The 24,220-nt window shown below is 45.4% G+C and overlaps 1 protein-coding gene across 2 annotated transcripts in view; it reads left to right on the forward strand.

Moving 5' to 3' along the window:
- Positions 1-24,220, forward strand: part of LOC138417851 (neuroendocrine convertase 2) — a 238,392-nt gene that overhangs the window by 128,635 nt on the left and 85,537 nt on the right. For both annotated transcript variants that reach the window (XM_069548862.1, XM_069548863.1), the window contains 3 exons: positions 2,469-2,582; positions 4,741-4,849; positions 9,828-9,865. In XM_069548862.1, coding sequence (XP_069404963.1) covers positions 2,469-2,582; positions 4,741-4,849; positions 9,828-9,865 — 261 coding nt within the window. The remainder of the gene's footprint in view (positions 1-2,468; positions 2,583-4,740; positions 4,850-9,827; positions 9,866-24,220) is intronic.

Below are 24,220 nucleotides of genomic sequence, written 5' to 3' on the forward strand. Positions count from 1 at the left end.
GTGAGAGGCTTCGGTTCCTCTACCAACACAGAACCCAGTGGGCTTGAGGTCATCCTCCCAATATACTGGGGAACATGGTGGAAGGAGAAATGAACATTTGGCAACAAAATATAATTGTAAAAAATTAACAGCATCCAGAACATACCCTTTTACCCTCTTGCATAGTTCTGGAGCAGGTAGATGTTCAGCTACAGCTACCGCATGGTGAGTTCATTTTTGCCCAAGTGGAAAGAAAGCTTCCGTTTTGGGACAAAGCCCAGCTGTTGCCAGGAGCCTCCTGATTCAGCTCCTAAGTCTCATTTCCATCCAAGGGCTTGGGGTTCAATCTGACTGTCTCCAGATGAAGTGTCATCATTGCAAAGAGAGCACCAATTTATCTTCAAGGTTCCCTCACTCACCTTTTAGAACTTTGTTGAGGACTTGCCAGCTTGTCAGGCAGGTTTTCCTTTTGTTGTTGTTGTTTTTGATGTTTTGTTTTGGCTGATTCCCAAATGTGATAGTACAGGACTGTCAGCAAAAGTGGGAAAACCAGTACTCGAGAAACCAAGCACCACACTTGGAGAGTTGGAGAACTCAGGTTTATTACGCTGGTGGGCTTCCAGAAGAGCTAACACTCCAAGCTCTGAGCCCTGAACAAAGGGCTGACAGAGTTTCTTATACACAGACAGGCATGATTAAGCAGGTTTGGAGTAGGAAATGGCAGTCTGCTCCTCTATTCTAGCCTGGAGAATCCCATGGACAGAGGAGCTTGCAGGGGCTAGGGCGATTGCAAAGAGCAGGACAAGGGTGGGTGAGATAAGCTCGAGTTCCTAGTATTGTGAGTCCCCACTTTCTGAGACCTACATGATCCAGACTTTGTAAGGAGCAAGCTGGGTTACAGAGGCAGAAGAAGCAGGAGATTATGTAAAATTTTCAATTTTCCTCTTCATTATGGTGCCTCCAGAAAACTAGGCTGTGATGGGTCCACCCCCTCCCTCTCTGAAATCACATTCATTCCCTTAATGCAAGTGTTTCATTGTTTTATTTCACCTAATGCCCCCTACCACCTTCAGTTCAGTTCAGTTCAGTCGCTCAGTCATGTCCGACTCTTTGCAACCCCATGAACAGCAGCACGGCAGGCCTCCCTGTTCATCACCATCTCCAGGAGTTCACTCAGACTCACGTCCATCGAGTCCATGATGCCATCCAGCCATCTCATCCTCTGTCGTCCCCTTCTCCTCCTGCCCCCAATCCCTCCCAGCATCAGAGTCTTCTCCAATGAGTCAACTCTTCGCATGAGGTGGCCAAAGTACTGGAGTTTCAGCTTTAGCATCATTCCTTCAAAAGAAATCCTAGGGCTGATCTCCTTCAGAGTGGACTGGTTGGATCTCCTTGCAGTCCAAGGGACTCTCAAGAGTCTTCTCCAACACCACACTTCAAAAGCATCAATTCTTTGGCGCTCAGCCTTCTTCACAGTCCAACTCTCACATCCATACATGACCACAGGAAAAACCATAGGCTTGACTAGACAGACCTGTGTTGGCAAAGTAATGTCTCTGCTTTTAAATATGCTATTTAGGTTGGTCATAACCTTTCTTCCAAGGAGTAAGCATCTTTTAATTTCATGGCTGCAGTCACCATCTGCACTGATTTTGGAGCCCAGAAAAATAAAGTCTGACACTGTTTCCCCATCTATTTCCCATGAAGTGATGGGACCAGATGCTGTGATCTTTGTTTTCTGAATGTTGAGCTTTAAGCCAACTTTTTCACTCTCCTCTTTCACTTTCATCAAGAGGCTTTTTAGTTCCTCTTCACTTTCTGCCATAAGGGTGCTGTCATCTGCATATCTGAGATTATTGATATTTCTCCCGGCAATCTTGATTCCAGCTTGTGTTTCTTCCAGCCCAGTGTTTTTCATGATGTACTCTGCATATAAGTTAAATAAGCAGGGTGACAATATATAGCCTTGACGTACTCCTTTTCCTATTTGGAACCAGTCTGTTGTTCCATGTCCAGTTCTAACTGTTGCTTCCTGACCTGCATACAGATTTCTCAAGAGGCAGGTCAGGTGGTCTGGTATTCCTATCTCTTTCAGAATTTTCCACAGTTTATTGTGATCCACACAGTCAAAGGCTTTGGCATAGTCAATAAAGCAGAAATAGATGTTTTTTCTGGAATTCTCTTGCTTTTTCGATGATCCAGGGTCATTGGCAATTTGAGACCACCTTATCTCCACATAATTCTTATTTTCACAAAACTCAAAACTCACTGAAGGCCATCCCCATGGCCTTTTTGTTCAATGCTAACAACAGTAAATATCTTGGGAAATAATCAGAAAGTAAGAGTGTTCATGAGATGAGCTCAGCTTCCACTGAGGAAAGAAAAAAAACACACATTATATACAAACGGAATTTGAATTTGTGGAAATGAATTCTAGAAGAGAGGTGTTCGGCCAATAGACAGATAACACTCAAGCATTGTCATTCCAGGTAAAGAGGGCCTTGCAGCAGGAAGGATTCAACCGGAAAAAGCGAGGATACAGAGACATCAACGAGATCGACATCAACGTGAATGACCCTCTTTTCACAAAGCAATGGTACCTGGTAAGCATCCCGGTCCCCTTCATAATGGTTCTCATCCTGGGACTTCAGACAAAAGATGCATTTCTATTTCCTTATTAGTCTGTGGGATGCTAGCCCACATGGGGGAACTTTTCTGTCCCCTCTGATCAGTATTTATTTTCCATCACACTCCACACATCTGCTTTCTTTCTGGGACTGCTAAACAGCCATGACCTTCTGGGTTCAAAGCAACTGCCAAGAGCTGCTCAGTTTCTCCCAGACCAGTGTATAAGTGAAGACTTGCAGAAACATGTGAAAGTCAAGTCAAAGTTCTCGGAGGAGTAACCAGGGCCTCAAAAGGTATAGGATTGGGAGGCCAGGGTGGGGCCACAGGTGTAAGGGAAAAGAGTCGGATGACTTCACAAGGGACAAGCAAGGGAACTCAGAGACTAGAGTTGCAGGAGTACCACCTATTGGTGCTTCCTACAATAATGGCAGTCAATTCAGTAGAGCTTAACTGATGCAGGAGTCAAGGCACAGAAGCCTAGTCTGTCTGGTGAAACGAATATATTTTCACAACCTATTTGGGTGGGTTGGGTTATGTTTAAAAGAGATGGGCTCACGTGCCTCCACACCAACCCAAACCACAGGGTATATGGAACGGAAGGGGTGACTAATTTGTAAATGTTTGTAATTTATAAACAGCCCATTGTAGGAATGCATCACAATTTTTCCCTTGGAGTTTCAGAGCTGGACTATGCTCTAGGCTTCAAGGCAGGGAATTCCACAAATCCAGTCTGGGTAACTGAATGAGTTTATGTGTGTTAGGATTGCCTAGGTGTCTAACAATAACAAACAACCCACAAATCAGAGTGGAATAACAACATCAAAGCTTGTTTCTCACTCACGTTATGCATCCAACACTTTGAAATGCCTTAGGTACCCAGGCTTCATCTTAGCTGCATCCCAACCCCTGGTTACACGAGCAACTCAATGGCGGGAGAAAAGCAGATCACACACTGGCTTTTAAAGCTTCTGCCTGGACATGATGAATGGCATGTAAATTCACATTCCATCGGCCAAAACCAGTCACATGGTTCTAACTTCCAGGGCATGAGGTGTCATCTTCACATGCGCCTATGAGAACAGTAGTCATTTCTATGAAGAGCCCTAATAAGAGTTGATTCATTGGAAAAGACTCTGATGCTGGGAGGGATTGGGGGCAGGAGGAGAAGGGGACGACAGAGGATGAGATGGCTGGAAGGCATCACCGGCTCGATGGACATAAGTTTGAGTGAAATCCGGGAGTTGGTGATGGACAGGGAGGCCTGGCGTGCTGCGATTCATGGGGTCGCAGAGTCAGACACAACTGAGAGACTGAACTGAACTGAACTGAATGATATTTACATGTTTCAGCAGCATCAGCATCGTACCAGCTACTTGTCACGGTGGGCATCTGTCAATGCCGTCTCTAACTTGCCTATTTTTTTAAATGATTTATCTTTGAGAGAATCTCTATAGGACAAAAATGCATAAGAAGAGGGTGGTGAACATATTCGTATGGAATTTTTCTTTTTACATTTTCTTTCTTTTTTGATTTTTTAAAGGGGGAGAGGCTTTTTTATTTCTTATATTAGAACTTGCACTAAAGGTGAGGCAGCTCTCTTTAATTCAGTCCAACAAATAATTTTAAGTGAGACTTGGTGTGGGGATATTGAGCTTAAAAAGGTAAATAGAGCATGCTCCCTCTTGCAAAGGATATTATTATTTAGTGAGGAAGTTATTCAGTCAGAATAAAGCAAGACCAAATGAACTAAATTCTGAAAGTGAGGAATAAATACAGAGCTGCAAGAGTTGTGAGCACTTAATTCTAAACTGGGGAGGGTTTCTTGCAATGTTGGCCTTCAGGAGTTTAAAGGTGATGATCCAGTAATAAGAGGTAGGGAGACAGAAACTGCATTTGAATATTTCCATGAGACAAAAAATGCCAGTGTTCTGTGTATCAAAAAACAGAAGGAGCAGACTAGAAGAGGTAGATGGAGGGAACACCCCAAAGTCCTGTCTCATGGCAGACATGACCTCTGAACTGGCCCTGAAATATCAGGTGGCTGCAGAGTGTGTCAAGCAAATACTTACCATCTGGTGCTTTACCATCTACACCGAACTAATAAGAGCCTCTGCTTTGGCATTCTTGAACCAGATCAATACTGGGCAAGCTGATGGTACTCCCGGTCTCGACTTGAATGTGGCAGAAGCCTGGGAGCTGGGATACACAGGGAAAGGTGTTACCATTGGAATTATGGACGATGGTGAGTATTCTGAAGGCTTCACTCATCTGGAACCAAGTGTGTCTTTTGCATGTCTTTGGAACGGAAAAGATCCATCGTTCGGGAGATGCTAGTCAGAGGTAGGAGGGCCAGAGGCTGGGCATGGTCATGTATACTGTGGCGACATCCTCACCCTCCTCACATCAGTGATCCTCAAGCCCTTCACAAATATGTACTAAATTAATAAGTTTAAATTTTTTTAATGAACAAATGAAAGTTGACAATCACTGAATTATAATTCCTCATTGGGGCCACTGGACTTCCCTGGTGGCTCAATGGTAAAGAATCCACCTGCCAGTGCAAGAGAGGTGGGTTCGATCCCTGGGTTGGGAAGATCTCCTGGGGAAGGAAATGGCAACCCACTCCAGCATTCTTGCCTGGGAAATCCCACAGATAGAGGAGCCTGGCAGGCTGCAGTCCATGGGGGTCACAAAACAGCCAGACAGGATTTAGCAACTAAACAACAGCAACAACAAACACTGCTTGTATCTTACCTTGAAACAGCTTCTAAACCTGTTTATATTTACCATCTATGTCTCTAGATCCACACTGTTCAATGTAGTAGCCACTAGCCATACGTGGCTATTTACATTTAAGTTTTAATTAGTTAAAGCTAAATACAGTTAAAAATTCAGTTCCTCAATCACATTCACTTAATTTCAAGGTCTCAATAACCACATGGGGCTAGTGGCAATTCAATTCCACTTCATTTCTGTCTTCACAGAAAGTTCCATTAGGCAGTGTGGCTCTAGGTCCCCAAAAGCATTTTGACTTTATTGCTGCTTTCAGAATGAGCCCTGGTAAAGCAAACTGATCTCAGTTTACTATACTTGCCCCCCTGTAATGTTAATTCTATCCCACATGCCTGCCCGACAAAGATTTAGCAGAGCTTTAATTTTTATATATCATGATTTGAAAACCAAAGGGTTTGATGAACCGCTGTTTTTCTAACTACACGTGCCATTGGCTCTGCTGAGATTCTGGAGTACCTCTACCCTGCAGGCTTCTCATTGGGGATGCACTTTCACCTCTCATCAGCCGTCTGGATCCTCCATAAAAGCTCCGCTGGGCAGTATTGGTCCAATTACATATAAAGTCTGTCCAGAAATGAAGCAATGGAGCCTTTCTCTTCTCAAGATCCTCAAAGAATATGATGTTCTCTAAAGCAAGCCTTTGAAGCAGAATTGATGGAAAACAAGGACAGGCAGGGTGCTTAAAATCGGTGTGTCTTTGTGTAGGCTCAATTAAATATCGACATGAAAACAATGCCCAGTGCTTTCTGAGGTGTGAGATGTTTTGAAGTGGAGGCAAAAGCTTTCTTCAGTGGCCAAGGGCTTTCACAGGAAAAAAAAGGAGCTCTCACAAGAGTGAGTGTGTGTATGTGTGTATGTGTGTGCACACACTCATACCATTGTGGGCAGCTTACCTGTTTTTCCTTCCTGATGCTTTGGCTCAGAAAGCACCATGGTTGAGGCCAGCTCACCTAGGAGAAAGATGCATGTAGGTTTGGGGGGAACCTGCCTAGGTTATACTGGAATCACCATTTCATCACTAAGCACCTGGAGGATCAGAGCAGCACCCTTAAAAGTGGTCACAGGCAGGCACCTTGCTCTTACAAAACCTCCAAAGTCTCAACTGAACCATTAACATTGTAACTAAGGATACGTACCCTTGTTGATTCCCTGAGGGCTGCAGAACTGCCAGCGATTCCTGAGGATTTGGACTGTTGTACAGAGTCGGACACGACTGAAGCGACTTAGCAGCAGCAGCAGCAGCAGCAGCATAGACTTTCAAACTAATGACAGGATACTAATGGTTTATCAACAAAAGTATAACCAAGTATTTATCATTTGTGCACCATATTGCATCATGATTGGTGATGAGTCAGCGCCCCCTGTAGACTGCAAGCCTTAGGTGGCTGTTCAGCTCAGATTCTGTGTCTAAATGGTCTGTGTTTTTCCAAGACCTGCGTAGCACCTGGCATTCATTGCTGAACATAAACCTGTGAATAAAAACAAGAATGAATCCATTAATAATACAAGAATTGAAAAATAAATAAGCTGATTAAGAAGATGTATTCAGTGTCTTCTGCCTCAAAAGATAATCAAATATACCAAAACATTGAAATACTATTTAATTACCAGGTTATCATTTTCATGCTTAGTTCATTATTATTTTTCTGGATCATGTCTGTCATCCTTAATCCATCTGTCAATAATCCTCTTCCTCAGACCAAAGTCTGTGTCTGCTCTAACTTAACATTCAGTTTTCCACTTAACCTAATTAAAGATCCTTTATTTTAATTACACTAAATTTATCTTGTTTTAATTCTGATTTCCTTCAGTCTTCAAATTATCTCTTGGCTTCAATATTTTCCCATCACAGAGATGAGACTACCACATCTTAGAAAATTCCTAAGTAACTTGAATCGTCAGAACAGGAAGCCATATTTTAAAAATTAACTGTTAGGGAAAAAGAAACTTATTCTCTGCATGTGTGTATATCCTTTCTTTTAAACTTATCTGTTTGTAACAACATGTTTTGCCTAACAATCAGTGCACAAAATGTTCCAATTTCAACAAACATATAGGACAATTTAATTTCAACACAACACTCTAAAACCAAGTTGTTGCTGTCGTTCAGTCTCAGTCATGTTGGACTTTTGTGATCCCACGGACTGCAGCACACCAGGCTTCCCTGTCCTTCACTATCTCCCAGAGTTTGCTTACACTCATGTCCATGGAGTTGGTGATGCCATCCAACCAACTCATCCTCTGTCACTCCTTTCTCCTCCTGCCCTCAGTCTTTCCCAGCATCAAGGTCCTTTCTAATGAGTCAGCTCTTTGCCTCAGGTGGCCAAAATATTGGAGCTGCAGCTGCAGCGTCAGTCCTTCCAATAAATATTCAGGACTGATTTCCTTTAGGATTGACTGATTTGATCTCCTTGCAGTCCAAGGGACTCTCAAGAGTCTTCTCAAACACCACAGTTCAAAAGCATCAATGCTTTGGCACTCAGCTTTCTTTATAGTCCAACTCTCACATCCATACATGACTACTGCAAAAACCATAGCTTTGACTAGATGGACCTTTGTCAGCAAAGTAATGTCTCTGCTTTTGAATATGCTGTCTAGGTTTGTCATAGCTTTTCTCCCAAGGAGCAAGCATCTTTTCATCTCATGGCTGCAGTCACAGTCTGCAGTGATTTTGGAGCTCAAGAAAATAAAGCCTGTAGACTTTTTGAATTATTTCTTCTTTCTGCACCATCCACAAAACTCTAGTAATGTGGTCAATGGAGGTACTGATGAGGATGCAAGAAATGTAATTGGTTATGTGTTTACTGCAAGCTGAACACTTTCAATGAACTGGCTCCAACCTCGAAAACCGCTTTTTGAGGAGAACAGTACTTCCATTTCAAAGATGAGGAAGCTGAGACTCTGAATCTATGCGGCCAGAGTCACACAAACATTTCAGTGCCTGAGCCCGGATAGAACTGGATCTGGTAGTCTCACAGCCTGTGCTTATCCCCAGCTCCATCCCACAGCCTACACTGACATCTCTGAATCAGGGTCCAGAACAAGGGTCTGAAACTTTAAAAATATTAGCCTTTATATCTTCCTCCCCCTGTCTTTCTGCAGCTCTGGGGAGCAGGGTAAAGAGGTGAAAGAGAAGGGCCTGGCTATCGTCTCCCAAACTGTAGAAAGCAGAGTAACAACAGAAGTTGCTTCTGATGTGAAAACATCAGTAGATGAGTGACTCCCAGTCCAGGAATTACTTGTGCAACCAGAAAAAAAAAGGAAAACTTCTTTTTAAAAATATACATTTGGATGCAAGTTCTTTTTTGCAGGACAAAGCTACAAGGTGGCCCGGCCTTGTTATGCATGTAGCAAAGATGATCGACACTTAATGATGATCAAGACTTAATGCTGCCTCTGGCTTGCAAATATTGCAACCCAATAAAGTTACTGATGCCTCTGGAATAAGGCGCACTGTTTTCACCCCTACCGGGTTGAGAAGAAAGCAAGCACAGAGAGGCCAAGTACCTTGCCTGAAGTCACTCAGCCAGTCAGCAGCATGGCTGGGATTAAAACTCTGGTCTTTGACTCCAAAGTCTACACTCATAACCATGATACTAGGTAGTGCAGGAACCCAGCCAGTTTCTGAGAGGGCTGGATGCTCTGATGTTGTTGCTGCTTTTCAATGATTAGATGATACTACAGACCTGGATGAGAGCTTTGCAATTTGCCCTTTGAAGTTCCACAGTGCTTTCTGAGATCTACATGTTGATGGAAGCCAGCAGCATCAGGGACCATAATCCTACTGTTGCAATGACCCTTGGACAACAAGACAGGCCACAGGCAGGAGAAAGCACAGGACTCCCACCAGAAGACTCATGGTCTCGGGCTCCCTGGAAAGCTTTCTGCAAAAACAAGAAGTAGTTCCCACCTGGGACACCTCCAGGAAGCCACTTGCCCTTTGCCTAATGGCTTTTCTTGCCAAGCCATGTTTCTCTTGTTATTTCTGTGCCTGGCAATGCTCTCCTAATCCACTGCTGTCTGAGCCCCGTTAAATAATCATTGCTTTTCCTCCCCAGGGCAGGCTTCACTGCAGAAGAAATGCCAGCTGATGCTTTAGAAATGTCAGAACTTCTACAGTCTCTTAGATCACTTCTCGGATGAGACATCCATCTTGGAGCCACTAAGCTGACATTTGTGTCAGAAGTGTTATGCTAGGGCCCCGAGCTGTAACTGGCTTCACTCCTCTGACACATCCGGTGGCCACTGGCTCTGCATCTTGGGGGGAGGGAGCAGTGCCCTCCCCCAGGGGTACATGAAGCGGGGGCCCAGCGCTCACCCCATCCCCATCTTCCGACACCCACACAGAAGGCACCTTCTTGAGCAGGTTTCCTGGGGATGCATGGCAGGTATTAACCCTCTGTTCCTGTGCTCTTGTCTTTTCACAGGAATTGACTATCTCCACCCGGACCTGGCCTCGAACTACGTAAGTGTAAGCTGCCCTGTGTGGGGAATCGCACGTGTCCTAAATGCTCTGATGCCCCTGGTGGTGGGAGGACACACGCACACACACACATGCCTGCACGTAGGCCACACCCAGGGCACACAGGTACCCTGCACATGAGTCAAAGACAGACGAGGCGTGGGGCCAGGAGCAGGCAAAGGTGAGTGACTTTGCAGAGAAAAACAAGGAAATGAGGTCTGAAAGGATAAAGTGTCAAGAAAGAAAAGGTAGAGGGAGCAGGGAGAGAGAGCCTTGGCAAAGTTTAAAATCAGCTCCAGCTGAGGACATTGACTGGAGGATGGAAATGAGCCATTTGGGTTCTTGCTGGACAACACTGATGGCAAAAAGCCCAAAGGGCGGCAACTCGCACAAAACGCACAGCTTCATGAGAGCAAGCACGCCACCTTCTTAAGATTATCTTTGTCCTGATGACTTTCCCCACAAATCCAAATATGGTGTATAGCATCCCTTGACAGAGGAGAAATATTAACAGGGAATCATAGTAAATGTCTGGGCTCTGACTTTTGACCCAGCAAATCACCTGCTGATTCCTGATAAGATCTGCAAACCCTTTAAACTTACATGATCACTTTACCCAGGGAGTATACCATTAAAGCATCAATGTAGTCACTTAAAATAACCCAAACTATTACTAAGCTCTATTTCTCCTACAACTTCCAGATCTGGGTATTTTTTTTTTTTAGTATTTTGGTTGCTGAAAAGACTCATATATTTAGAGAATATAGATTTAAATAGAGGAAAGATGATTAACAAGAAGAAATATTTGGGGATCCACGTTCTTCCTGGAAGGTATGTGTCCACACAGCAAAACAAGAAGGGAGATTTTACATGCGTGTGGTGGACAGGAAATCAGGAAGCAGAACACAGACATGCTGGGTTTCTATTGATCTCATGGGTCTTATAAACCTAGAAGAGAGTACACCGGGCTGAGAATCTTTTTTAATGGAAAAAAAAAAAGTTAAATTAATCATTGGCATTGTCCAGCCAATGTGCCTCCAGAGAGAAACAACAGGCATCAATCCAAAGCTCATTGGATGGATGGGAATCCACTCTGCTAGATCAGGCAATAAAGAACTGGGACTTCCCTGGTAGTCCAGTCGCAAAGACTTCACCTTCCAACACGAGGGGTGTAGGTTCAATTTGCTGGTCGGAGAGCTAAAACCCCACATGCCTTGGGGTCAAAAAATCGAAAGGTGAAACAGAAACAATAATGTAACAAATTCAGTAAAGACTTAAAAAAATAGATCAAAAAGAGGAAAGAACTGTCTAAGAGCTGTTTCAATAGATTCAGACTCCCAACCATCTGCAGAGTCTAAGGACAGCAGGCGCTCCTCCTCTCCAGCCTCCCTGCTGGCACATGGAGCCATTGCCGGGCTGTTCCTCCGCTTCCTTTGAGGGACCGCCCCATGCAGGGCCTTGTCTGTCTCCTTGAAAGCTTTGTGTGTGCATTCACGTGTCCAGCTCTTCTCGACCCCATGGACTGTAGCCCGCCAGACTCCTCAGTCCATGGACTTTTCCAGGCAAGAATACTGGAGTGGGTTGCCGTTTCCTCCTCCAGGGGATCTTCCCCACCCAGGGATGGAGACATCTCTTGCATCTCCAGCACTGGCAGGCGGATTCTTTACCACTTTTGCCACCTGGACTACTCCAAAGCCCTGCCTCCTCCAGAAATGCAGAACCATGGAGAGTTTGCCAAGGAGAGGTGGGGAGATGCATGTGCCTCGTTTTCTCCCAGTTTCTGATCTTGGAAGCCCTTCCTTACAGAGAAATGGTAGGGACAACCAGTTGCAGGCGGAGGTTCGGCCTCAGGGCTGCCCTTGCAACTGAGGCACTTCTATTTTCCTCCCTGGATGAATTCCTCTTGCAACGTGTAGAGCATCACTGTGGGGTGGCTGCCAGTAAGGCTGGGCAGTGGACAGCACATGCCTATCTCTTTCTAAGGCCACATACTGCCCTTACTGGAGATTGACCTGGCCACCCCTGCCCAGCCCAGGTGTTTCTGTGACAGCTGTTCCCAACACCGGTCACCAGATTAAAAAGAGATAGTAATTCAACACCAATCACCAGATTAAAAAGAGACAGTAATTCAAGTGGGAAAAAAAGTCTTCCGGGGCTCTGGTGAATGGTAGGAATAATGCCAGTGGACAGTGTCATTCACCTGCCAAAAACCCTCATCTGAAATCAGGAAAGTGAAAGATACACATTGAGGGGTGTCAGCTCCCCTCAAATCTGCAATGTCAGAACACATCTGAAAAGTCTATGAGTTCTTTGAGTGCCATTTTCTTTTTTCCTTTTCTTTCCTTTCTTTCCAAAACAAATGTTTCTAATTAAAAAATAAATACATGTCCTCTATAGAACATGCAGAAAAAGATAAAACAGATTCAGAACTAGCTATATCACTGTTCTTAACATTTTGACATATTTTGGACTTCATTTCTATGTGTATATTTCTAATAAAATTGGGCTCTTGCTGCATATACAGTATCCCCCTCTTCCATGCGTTATGTCATATTTTTATATTATCAAATAATCTTCAACACCTGATTATAAAAGCCATATAGTATTGCCTCATGTGGTAATTTACTTAAACTCTCCCATCCCCAATAATTGGACAACTAGGTTGCCTCCAATGGGCATCTCACTCTTGGAGAGGTAGTGACAGATGGTGACAAGGGTGGTTGAGGGTCTCCAAACCACAACAGGCTAAAGAGAGTGAAAAGAACTGGAACACACACACACACACACACACACACACAACTTAAGAAGCACATTAAATACATTTCCAAATATTTCCAGTTTTCTAGAATGGATGAGGCATTCAACCTGTTCAGCAGTTTCTCCCATGAAAATTCCCACCAATGAGTGACCAATTGCAGGAGGATTTTAGTTCAGTTAAAGCAAAAACTAATGATTAAAGAAGAAATAAAAAGCAGTAGCTCTCCCAGGAAGTAATGAGTCTCCTTACCTGAGAATGTTCCTGAAGAGCATTGATGGCCATTTGGCAGGGTTGTTGAAGAAATGACTTAAACTAGGTGACATCTAAGACCCAACTGGAAACTGTGAGCTCTGGACAGAACCGCATGATTCAACAACTTCCAACCAGAGGAAGGGTCCATGTCTTCAGCACTCACCAAAACGCTTTTAACTTTACGAAGTGAGTATATCTAACTATACGTGCCTTCGAACATGTCCTCTGTCTTTGGTAGAAGTGAGAAAACTGAACACCCAAAGAGCTTATCATTAACTCCTCAGTGGAAAACTTGAACCAGCTAGTTTTCACCAGTTAGTCATGCGTCTCCTTCATTCTGGGTAGAGTTGAAAGTGACAACTTTAAAGCTACTTTAAAGCAACTTTAACGCTGCCAGATTTATCCTCTTTATTTTTAATTCAAAATTTTACACTGCAATTAACAGAATGAGGATGGCAAGTGGAGTTGACCTGCCCGAGAGGGCAGTGAAGTCAGTGGATGGCGATAAACTCGAAAATTGTTTGAGCAAAGGACTAACAGGCAGCTTCACACCTTGTTAGGTGACTTAATGGCTTGGATTCGAGAGCTAGCCAGCGCTCTTCTAGAGAAATGAACTAACTTTGGGGAGGTCCACGTTTGGGTTCCGGCCGGAGCAGACCTGAAACAAGGGTTTGAGGGCAAGGGTTTATTTGGGAGGTGACCTTAGGAAGCAAGACGAGAGCCAGGGAGAATGAGATGGGAGAGGGAAGGCAGCCAGCAGGAGGTGCATTTCAAGCAAGTCACCATGGCAAACCAGCCGGAACTTAATCCCACTGCGGCATCTGTGAGCACATGCTGGGCACCAGAGTTCTCCCACACGGAATGGGACACCTGGAAGCTGGGGTGTTTATACTGCAGCTCCCATCAGTCATCGCTGAGGACTGCTCCCAGGGGACGTTAAGACCCCACCACCTCTGCCCTCCCCAACATCTCGGAAGAGCCCTCCACAAACAGAAGTGGGAACAGGCAGCTGGAGCCCATCATGGGTGTGGAAATGACAGGCTGGGTCCTGGCAACATCTGCCTGAGGGAGGGTGACTTGGCAACTTATTAAAGGTTAAAATAAACAGAAACGTGCTCAGGAAGAAGTAAAAGCCCCTATCAGAGGCTCTTAGACAAAAGGACAAAAACTTCATCATAATCAAACCAGGAAAAACGTTTCCCAGAGCAGAATTATTATCAAAGCTTGTTTATTCTGTGTATTGAAAGACAAGATTCAAGGTAGGCTGGTCGTCCAGCATTCTTTCCATTTAAACTGAGAACTCTGAAAATTAATATATAAATGTAAGTCGTTAGTGTTAATTTAATTCAACAGCTCCACCCTGATGTGTTGAGTGTTAGGAGCAAGAAATGATAGCGGCCACTTCCACTGTTGCTCTGTTGTTCTATGATTGAATTTAACCTGAGGATCCACTCTCCCTGGTAAACGCTCACTATTCCAAATAAATAAAGTATCTCTCTTCATCTCAATAGTAACAACATGAAATGAGTCTTGGCCAAGTCCCTATTTCAGACCAAGCTGAAATCAGTGTTCCTTTACCAGCCTCTCTGGAGAAACAGTCTGGATATGGGCTACAACTCAATCAGATGGCCATACATTGGGCCCACTGTGGTAAGCCCCGAGAAAGAGAAACCAGACACAGAGGTTCTTCAGAGGAGCCTGTGGTCATAATGACATAGGCCCAGGGCATGACTTGCAGGTGAGGGGTGGGCAGGCAGCGGGGGTCGCTGCCTTTGTGCTGGGTGGTCCCCTGCAGCAATGATCACGTGTTCACGGTGCAGGTCCAAGCCTGGGGTCCTCCCAGGCCTGCAGGATAGAGGGAGACTTTTGTTCAAGGACAGGCAGGTGTGACCGAGGTGGCAGCTTACAGGGTGTGGGACAGGTGAAGCCGAGCATCTCCCACTTTATTCCCAAGCCCGCTCTGCTGAAGCTGATGGGGTGAAGTGATGGGCTGGCGGTTCTGTAAAATCCAGAGAGGGCCTCCATCTGCGGTGGTGGGCGGGGTTTCTCAGAGGCAGACCTGAAACAAAGACTTGAAGGCAAGCAGTTTACCAGGGAGGAGACCAGAGTGGGTGTCGGCCAATTCTCCCCAACTTGCCCGCCACCCACACAGGCCAGGCAGGGCGTGGGGCTGATACTGGGGGAGTGGCCAGCATACCCCCAAGGCCAGCGTGGAAACTGAGTGAACCCTGAGCGCAACTCCTGGCTTCCCGGCTCACAGACATGCAACCTTAGACTCACCAAGTAAACCTCTGTGAACTTTAATTTCCCAGCAGGTGTGCTGTGAGGTATCGTTGAACGACTGTGTGTGTATCTCCTGATAGATAATGTGTGTGCTCAGTCACTCAGTCGTGTCCAACTCTTTGCAACCCCATGGACTGTAGCCCGCCAGGCTCCTCTGTCCGTGGAATTTCCCAGGTAAGAATACTGGAGTGGGTTGCCATTTCCTTCTCCAGGGGAACTTCCCAACCTGGGGATCAAACTCTAGTATCCTGCATTGCAGGTGGATTCTTTATCATGAGCCATCTGGGAAGCCCCTGAAAGATAACAGATGCTCAATAAACGTCCATTTCTTTCTGAAAAAAAGTTGAGATGACACAGGCAGCCGGTCCTGATGGAGAAACAGGGACATGAGCTTAGTGTTATTAAAAGAGAAAACAGGGCGCCTCCAAACTCAATGTAAGACTGTGAGGCTAGGAAAGCAGAGGGTGAAAGGTGAAGGTTACCCAAGTCAATCTCAGAGATGGATTTGAAAAAGAACATCCAAGCCAACAGAAGAAACAGGCAGAGAGGACCCTTTGCTTGAAGCCAAGATGGAAGGAAGAGGTCCCACTGACATATTAGGGTCATTTTTATGCAGCAGCTCTACAGTTTCCCATGCTAGACTCTCATCCAGGTCCTCTCACAGTGACCGAGGCCATCCCAGCCTAAGAGAAAACAGATTTGTCTGGCCCCATCCCAGACCTACAGAAACAAAATCTCTAGGAATAAGCCTCATCATATGTATTTCTTTGACAATATTCCCAGATTTTGAGTGCTGAAGAATTGATCCTTTTGAACTTTGGTGTTGGAGAAAACTCTTGAGAGTCCCAGGACTGCAAGGGGATACAATCAGTCAATCCCAAAGGAAATCAACCCTGAATATTTATTGGAAGGACTGACGCTGAAGCTGAAACTCCAATACTTTTGCCACCTGATGCAAAGAGTTGACTCATTGAAAAAGACCCTGATGCTGGGAAAGATTGAAGGCAGGAGGAGAAGGGGACGACAGAGGATGAGATGGTTGGATGGCATCATCGACTCAATGGACAAGAGTTTGAGCAAGCTCCAGGAGATGGTGAAGGACAGGGAAGCCTGGTGTACTGCAGTCCATGGGGTGGCAAAGAGTCAGACACGATGACTAAACAATGACCAGATTCTGATGGTTCACCGCATCATTTGTTTTGACACTTTCCTCATTCATTTATTTACAAATCCATTTACTTACTCAACAATGCTATTTCCAACAAATGTATGACCCTATTGGAACCAGATCACAAGCTCTTTGTAGGGAAGTGAGTACCTTTTCAATTTTGTGTCCTTCTTAACGTTTAGCACAGCACTGAGCGGGCATTTAATAAATCTGTGTTAAATTTCATTGCATATTAATCAATCACAATTGCATATTAATGAATCAATCCTTTTGCAAATGAGATCAGGACCTCAATCACGTGTTGGGCCTCTGTTAGTGGTGATGGGGAACCCTGGTATGCAGCTCTCATCCACCTCCACCCCGTGCTGCATCACCTGTGTCACTGGTGAGGGGCACAGAGGACCACAGAGGTTAACTGAGGTTTCCCCCCACCCCCTACCCACCCCCGTGGCTGAAGACCTGGAGAGAATGTGATTCTCAGAATGGATAATCCACCTTCTTTTCTGTAACCAAGAGCTCCTTCTTTTCTGTAATGCTTAGAACTCCCGAGGTTGGTAGGAATGAAAGTAAATTCTCAGATGGGAGAAGACAAATTATGCTCTTTGTTTCAGCTCAAAATTTGGAACATTATTTATGCTCCAGGGTTGTAATTTCACCAACGGAAGTTCTTGGAAAAGAAAAGAGGCCACCCCCTAGGACCTGTACTTTTCCACTCTTTTGATGGGCTCCTGACTGTGACTGGCTTTGAAGAGGGGCCTTTGGAGCGCCCTGAAGGGCTGTCAGAACGCAGCCTGCAGCAGGTAGCTTTGAGCTCAGGCCCTGTGCTTGCTGGGAAGCCGCCATGATAAAAGGGTGGCGGCCGGAAGTGACTAGGCCTCAGTCCTGAATGACTCAGATGCTATGAAGTATTGATTGCATGCATCACTTCAGGCTTTTAGGCTGATTAATATTTAAATAAAGCACATTAATATTGCATATGCAATTGAGGTTGAAACAACCTTGTTGGAAGAAGGAGCTGGGTTTCTTTTGATGTACTCATTAATGCTGGCCAGATTACCATGAGCACTCGATCACCAAGAGGCCAGACTGAATACTGGGGGGTAAGAACCTTTTTTTTCAGTCCTTTGGACAGACCATCAGTCAAATGAATATGATCTGACTCAACCCATGTACTAGAGGAATCTGTCCATTTTTACAGGAATAGACTTTGACATAGAAATGGGAGAAAATAGAATCTTGATTAATAGAAATAAAGTTACTTACTAGGACCTAGATTTCCAACCCCAGGCAAAAGCCAAGAGGAAAAAAAATCTGGTTAATTTTCCTGTATTGCTCAGTTGACTAGTTTTTTTCCATTGAACCAAGTCAAAGTTTAAAAGAATCGTATTGACTTTCTACTGTGTTGAAGATACTGTGCAAGGTGCCTGAATGGTTGTATGAAAAATCTGGTCCCAGCCCTTGAGGAGCTCAAAGTTCAGTGTGAGAGGCACACCTGTAGATATGACATGATATCATGACATCATGACATGTGCAGTGCTGACCCGGAAGGAAAAACACCACCCACAGTAGGGAAGCAGAAAGGAGAACAAGCAAGTGGGCCCTGAAAGCAAGAGGCAGGAAGAGGCTTGAATGCATTTAAAGAATGTTTTCCTGAGTCGATATAGCATGAGAACTCATCTAGAAGCTTTATCTACACGATACTGAGCAAAGGGTCATTGGCTTCTAATTGGTTTTTCATCTGGAGTTCTGTTTCTACCAAGAAGCCTAGACTATAAGTAACCTGCTAAAATCATTTCCTTATCTCCAAATTTCCTAAAGGCCTGTGACAGCCTCTTCAACTAAATGTAAGTGACTTTAAGAACAAGATATGTTCTTATTCTTTTGTTCACGAGAGACTCAACTAAAGGTTTCATTCCCCCAGGAGATCATTAATAGAAACTCTTCTGTCAATGAATGACTGAATTGATGGGTGGGTGGATGGATGCACGGTTGGATGGATAGATGCTAATATTATTAGGCTTTGAGAGGTGTTTGTGTAAGTCGCTCACTTACTACAGGAGGAAACTCAGGCCCAGGATGAAGGTGAATGGCCAGAGGCCACACACCAGGTTAAAGAAGAGCTAGTCCTGGACTCGGGCCCCAATGCTGTGAACCTCACAGTTCACACCGCATGGCCAAGGCGTAAATCCGGCCAAATCTGGCCCCACTTGGGGAAGCCCCTCTGAGTCCCTCTGCCGGAGCTTCAAGGCCCTTGGCCCCTCCCAGCCAAGTCCTTCCCTGCCAAGTCCTCCTGCCCCACCCTCTGCCACTGCCCCTGCCTCAGCCACCCGAGGGGGCCCTCGGGAGCAGAGTCTGCCTCTCCCACCCTTTGAACCTGATTTCTGCGTGCCCTGACCCTGGCAGCCGTCTGGTCTTGCCTCAGCTTCCGGTACCTGTTGCTCTTCTTTGGAGGATTGCCCCGGGGCTCCTGGAACCTGCCCTGCCCTTCTTACGTGGAGAGCTGGTGAGTCCGGGAATGTCCAACCGGTCTTGGCACACCCGTGAATCCTCAGCTGCCTACAGGAGCTTGAAGGCCTTGTCTCAGGCTGGGAAAACGCTGGGCTGTAACCAACCCTCCGGGGCCCCCTGCTGGACGCGCCTGAAATCGCACCCAGGTTTGGCTTCCTCGCCTGTTCCAGGCTGCTTCCACTCCCACTCTCCATCACTGGTTTCCCCTGGGAGCACATCTTTAATAAATCAGTTGCCCACAAGCCTTCATCTCAGAGTCTGTGTTGGAATCCTGACCTGCTTACATGTGAACAGTCTGGAGCTTCAGGCAAAACAGCATTTTCCATCCTGCATGGCCAACGCAGAGGGAATCTCTGACGTAGCAATAAGATTAGCTTCTCAACCATGGTAACCCTGCTGGCTCCCGATCTACGGGAAATTATTTTTCACAAAGAAAGAACCAGTAATTACTAACCGATATTTAAAACCTGAAGCCAAGTGCAGGACGCCGGGCTTGGCTTGGAGTCGTGTTGCTCACCACGGTCCCCTGGACGGCAGGGAGGTCTGTACCTTGAACATCAGGCACACAGCCCCTCCACACTGAGTGCTCTGCAGGGTGGAAGAATAGGATGTATTACAGTGTGTGGGAGATATTTTCATTAAGCTATGGAAATAGGAGGCTTATGTTTTATAGCTCAAATGTTGCCAAATTTTTTAAGTGAGAGGTTTAGTGTAAATCTCAGCTATTCAAGGAACCCCAGCTCGAGGGATCCCACTGAATCACTGTGAGCAAATAATGCCTCCTTCGATCTTTGTGGTCCTCCATTTCACCCTCTGTAAATCAGGGGTGACCATCTTCCCTGCTTCAGAATCAAAGGATTATAGTGATTGTCCATATTACTGATAAGAACAGTGGGTCTTTGCCCATCTATCCAAAAGTATACACTGAACTCCTCAGAGCTGCTGCAGGCATGGATACCCATCTGGTGCTGAACCTTGGCCTATCTCCACCATCCCCCACAAACACACGCACACATGTTCTCTCTTGTACTTGTAGAAAATGTTCTAGAAGACTCAGCAGGAAGGAGCCAGTGCCTGTGGGTGCCAGCATGGTGACCAGGCAGGCATTGAGTCACTGGATACAGTCAGTACCATGTTGGGATTCTTCCCAGGCACCTTACAGATATATACATATATATATATATATGTTCCTGTGAATAAGACTAGCTCAAGTTCATTAACACTTCAAAAACTAGTCACCTGCAAGCTATTGCAATTATTCTGTCCTACAGGATGTTTTGGTTTGGGAGTTTTCACTGTTACTTATTTCCATGTGGTTTCCTTAGTGTGGTGGTCTTCATGTTTGCCTGACACGTGCTTGTTTGATCTTGGCTCACACATCCTTATTTGGAGAGTTGGTCTTGGTAAGAGAGGGTAAGAGCCCTCTTTTCTCGCTGCCTCAGTCCTGACATGTCCATCCTTTGGTATCGAGCAGCTTCTTCTGAACTGCAGAGATTCTCCACCCAGCATTTGTTAGAAAGTGCTGTGTGCCTGGCTTTGTGTTTTACATGTATTATCACATTTAATCTGCATGTGAAAATAATAGAATAGACGGTAAAAGAATCTTCATGCAATGTGAGAGTCCAAGGTTCAATCCCTGGATCAGGAAGATCCCCTCAGGAAGGGCGTGGCAACCCACTCCAGTATTCTTGACTGGAGAATTCCATGGACAGAGGAGGCTGGTGGGCTACAATCCATGGGGTCGCAAAAAGTCAGACACCGCTGAGCAGCCAACACTTTCACTTTTTTCAGGCACCTTTTACCCACCTCTCAAAGATAGGAAACTGAGGGTCAGAGAGGTTAGTCATCTGCCCTAGCTCACACAGTCGGCAAGCAGTGAGAGGTGAAGTTTACCGTCTGTCACGCGACTTCGTTGAACTTTATTCCGCTTAGCTCCCCTCCAGTCTCCCACCAGGCAGCAAATGGCACCACCTTGGACCCAGTGATGAAAGCCCTGAGCACGAGAGTGGTCCTTGCCTCTTCTCTCCTCCCGTCTCCCGTCAGCTGCTCCTGGCCACGCTCTGCAGTGCACCCGCTTCTCTGCTCCACCACAGGCACCCTGGACCGGGCCAGCATCACCCGCCTCCTGGACCTCACAGATGCCCAGCTTCCTGCCACCACTCTTCCCTCTACAGTGCCCTCGCCCCCAAACCACCCGAGTCATTGTAGAGGACAAAACTGACAAGAGGCCATGTCGCTGCCCCAGTTAGACCATCTGGAGGCTCTTCCTGCACCCAGGGAGTCACACCCCGCCTTCCCAGCTCCAGCCACCCTTTCAACCTGTCTCCTTCTCCCTCGCTATTTATCAAACTCTATAACTGCAGGGTTTGCCCTGATTCGAGACTTAGAAGGCTCATACCCTGAGTCTGTTTCAACCTCTGGTTTAGTCCCTTCCTAGTTCTTAAAGCCATTTGTAGTGAAACTCACTCAGTCCTGTCTGACTCTTTGTGCCCCGTGGACTATACAGTCCATGGAATTCTCCAGGCCAGAAGACTGGAGTGGGTAGCCTTTCCCTTCTCCTGGGGATCTTCCCAACCCAAGGATTGAACCCAGGTCTCCTGCATTGCAGGAGAATCCTTTACCAGCTGAGCCACTAGGGAAGCAGTGATTGTTTATTGTGCCTTCCACTGGAATGTCAGCTCTAGGAGCAAGGGGACCTTCTCTGTCTCATTCATCTCTTCGTCTTCAACAAGGCACCACAACCATGACCAGTATGTGCTGGATGACAGGCTAAAGAACAAATGCTTTCCTTTTCCTTTTCTTTAGCCTTCATCCCTAATTTCTTCTGGCCATGCCTTCCCCTCACAAAACCCCTCTCCACGGCTTTGTTAGGCTCTTGCCGTCCTGCTTATAGTAGAAATTATTTATGTGCACCTTCATAAACACCGTGACAGGAAGCTTCTAGCCAGGACCACCAGGAGGGTGGTCTACACAGCAAATGAACCTGCATTAGTATGTGCTGGCTTCCGGGGAGAACTGCTGTATTTCTTCATAGCCACAATCCCAGCCACAGGAGACCCCTCTATCCAGGCTGACTTATGTTTCTTAAAAGAGGAACTAGAAAAAGTGACAGCCATGATTGTCTTGATGTTTAACTCATTCATTTGTTTTAGGCAATGAACATAGCCAATCGACTTCAGCAAGCATGCATTTTCAAGCTAAAAAAAAAAAAAAATCAACCTAGCTTTTTTCTACTCTGTTAAGTATCTTAAAGGTTTTGAAAATTGGAAAACAAAGCTGTCCGTGGACATGTTCTTAGCTAATAACTTTGCTTATCCACCATTCCACCAGGAGAAGGGAATTCTGAAATATAGGAATGCTGCGCACAGGGCTCAGAGAAGGAAATGGCACCCCACTCCAGTACTGTTGCCTGGAAAATCCCATGGACGGAGGGGCCTGGTAGGCGGCAGTCCATGGGGTCGCTAAGAGTCAGACACGACTGAGTGACTTCACTTTCACATTTCACTTTCATGCATTGGAGAAGGAAATGGCAACCCACTCCAGTGTTCTTGCCTGGAGAATCCCAGGGACAGGGGAGCCTGGTGGGCTGCCGTCTATGGGGTCGCACAGAGTCGGACACGACTGAAGCGACTTAGCAGCAGCAGCAGCAGCAGCAGCACACGCAGGACTCTCTTAATATGTGGTGTCACGTGTTCTCATTATTAATATTAAACTCCAGGCACCTTATATACAAAGCCGTCCAAAGGAAAACAAACCTGCCCTGGAAACAGAGCTCATAATTATAATCACAGATGCTATTTGTTCCTCACAGGGAATGCTTAAAATATCAATTTAAATGCAAATGAATCTTATCGTTCCAAATGAGGCTCATTCTATTGTGTTGAAATTAATATAGAAAATAATTTTGAACACTAAATTATGACTAATTAATATTGACACTGTGAAAAAAAATACACTTATTTCGATATTCCGAAGCGGAGCAGACTTGTCTGTGTTTGCTGTGTACTCTGCGAGCAGTGCCCGGCAGGGCTAATCTGTGGGATTAATACAACAGAAAGGAGGGGCAGGAGACACATGGCAAGGATACATCTTAGCTATTCTTGGATCCAAAACACGTGCACTCTTGCTTTTATTATTCATTTATTTTATTTTGTTCTGGCCGCACCATGCAACATGTAGAATCCTAGCTCCCCAACCAGGGATGGAACTCATGTCTCTGTGGAAGCACAGAGTCCTAAACACTGGACCACCTGGGAATTCCCACTTACATGATATTTAAGAATAAATTATTCCAGGGATACTAAAGAGCTAAATTTAAAGAATTAAAATCTTTCTCTTAAACATTAAAACAAAAAGGACCTTTGTCTCCTCTACCATCGCATCTAGAGGTTGGCAAATTAGCATCCATAGATCACCCACCTCTTTTGGCAAATAAACTTTATCAGACATACCCATCTGTTGATTGATTATTGAGGACTGCTTTCATGGTGCAACGGCCACGTGGGACAGAGATGATCCGACCTGCAAAGTCTGCAATTTTTACTACTTGACTCTTTAGGAAAAGTCTGCCAAAACCCCCTGATGGAACTAGCTGTGTATCAACAGTTTTGTTTTTTTTTTAAAAGAAGCACCAGTCCAGTGAGTTGCAATGAGGGACCAATCATAGCTGTTCCACTTCCTAGCTGTGGGGAATCTGACAAAATGCTACTTATGTTGGAAGCGTAACCTTCTCATTTGTAAGCTGAGAAAGTTGGACTCTCGCCTGCTATAACTCTAAAATCTTATAACGTTCTCCCCCTTTCCGATAAAATCACTGATTAAAAAACAAGCTGAATCGGTTTTCTAAGGAAATGAAATTGTCAAGTAGTTTGAATCTCCTTAACTTGCTTTTGAGAATGACAGACAAGTCAAAGCTATGCTCCTTTCCCACGCATAACGCTGTCTGCATTCACCACTGTGCCTGAGTGATTTCAGAGAGTTTGCACTCATTTACTGTCTTAGTTTGGTTTCCTCTGGAAACCCAGCCTGAGGCTTGGATTGTTTATCATGGTCCAAGGAAGCAGGGGTGGGAGAAGGAGTCCAGACAGTGTGTGTATCAAGTTAGTTACCACCGTGGAACTCAGATATGCTGGGAAATGCTGAGCTGCAGATTAGAACTTGAGAGGGGAAGAGTTGGGGTATTAATACAGTAGCTCCCATCAGTCATTGATTACAGGTTGCTCCCAGGATTGAGGGGAGAGTAGTCTCCTCTTCGGGGCTGCCACAGTCATGGTAGACTGGGCTCTGGAGATACGGAGATGAAAATGTGACAGAGGAAGGTTGAGTCAATATGCATTGAAAAGCTAAAAGCAAGAGTCGTGAATGGGATCTCCAGCAGCATTTGCTCGCA

This window comes from Ovis canadensis, chromosome 13 (assembly GCF_042477335.2).
Source record: "Ovis canadensis isolate MfBH-ARS-UI-01 breed Bighorn chromosome 13, ARS-UI_OviCan_v2, whole genome shotgun sequence".
In the NCBI taxonomy this organism is placed as follows: Eukaryota; Metazoa; Chordata; class Mammalia; order Artiodactyla; family Bovidae; genus Ovis; species Ovis canadensis.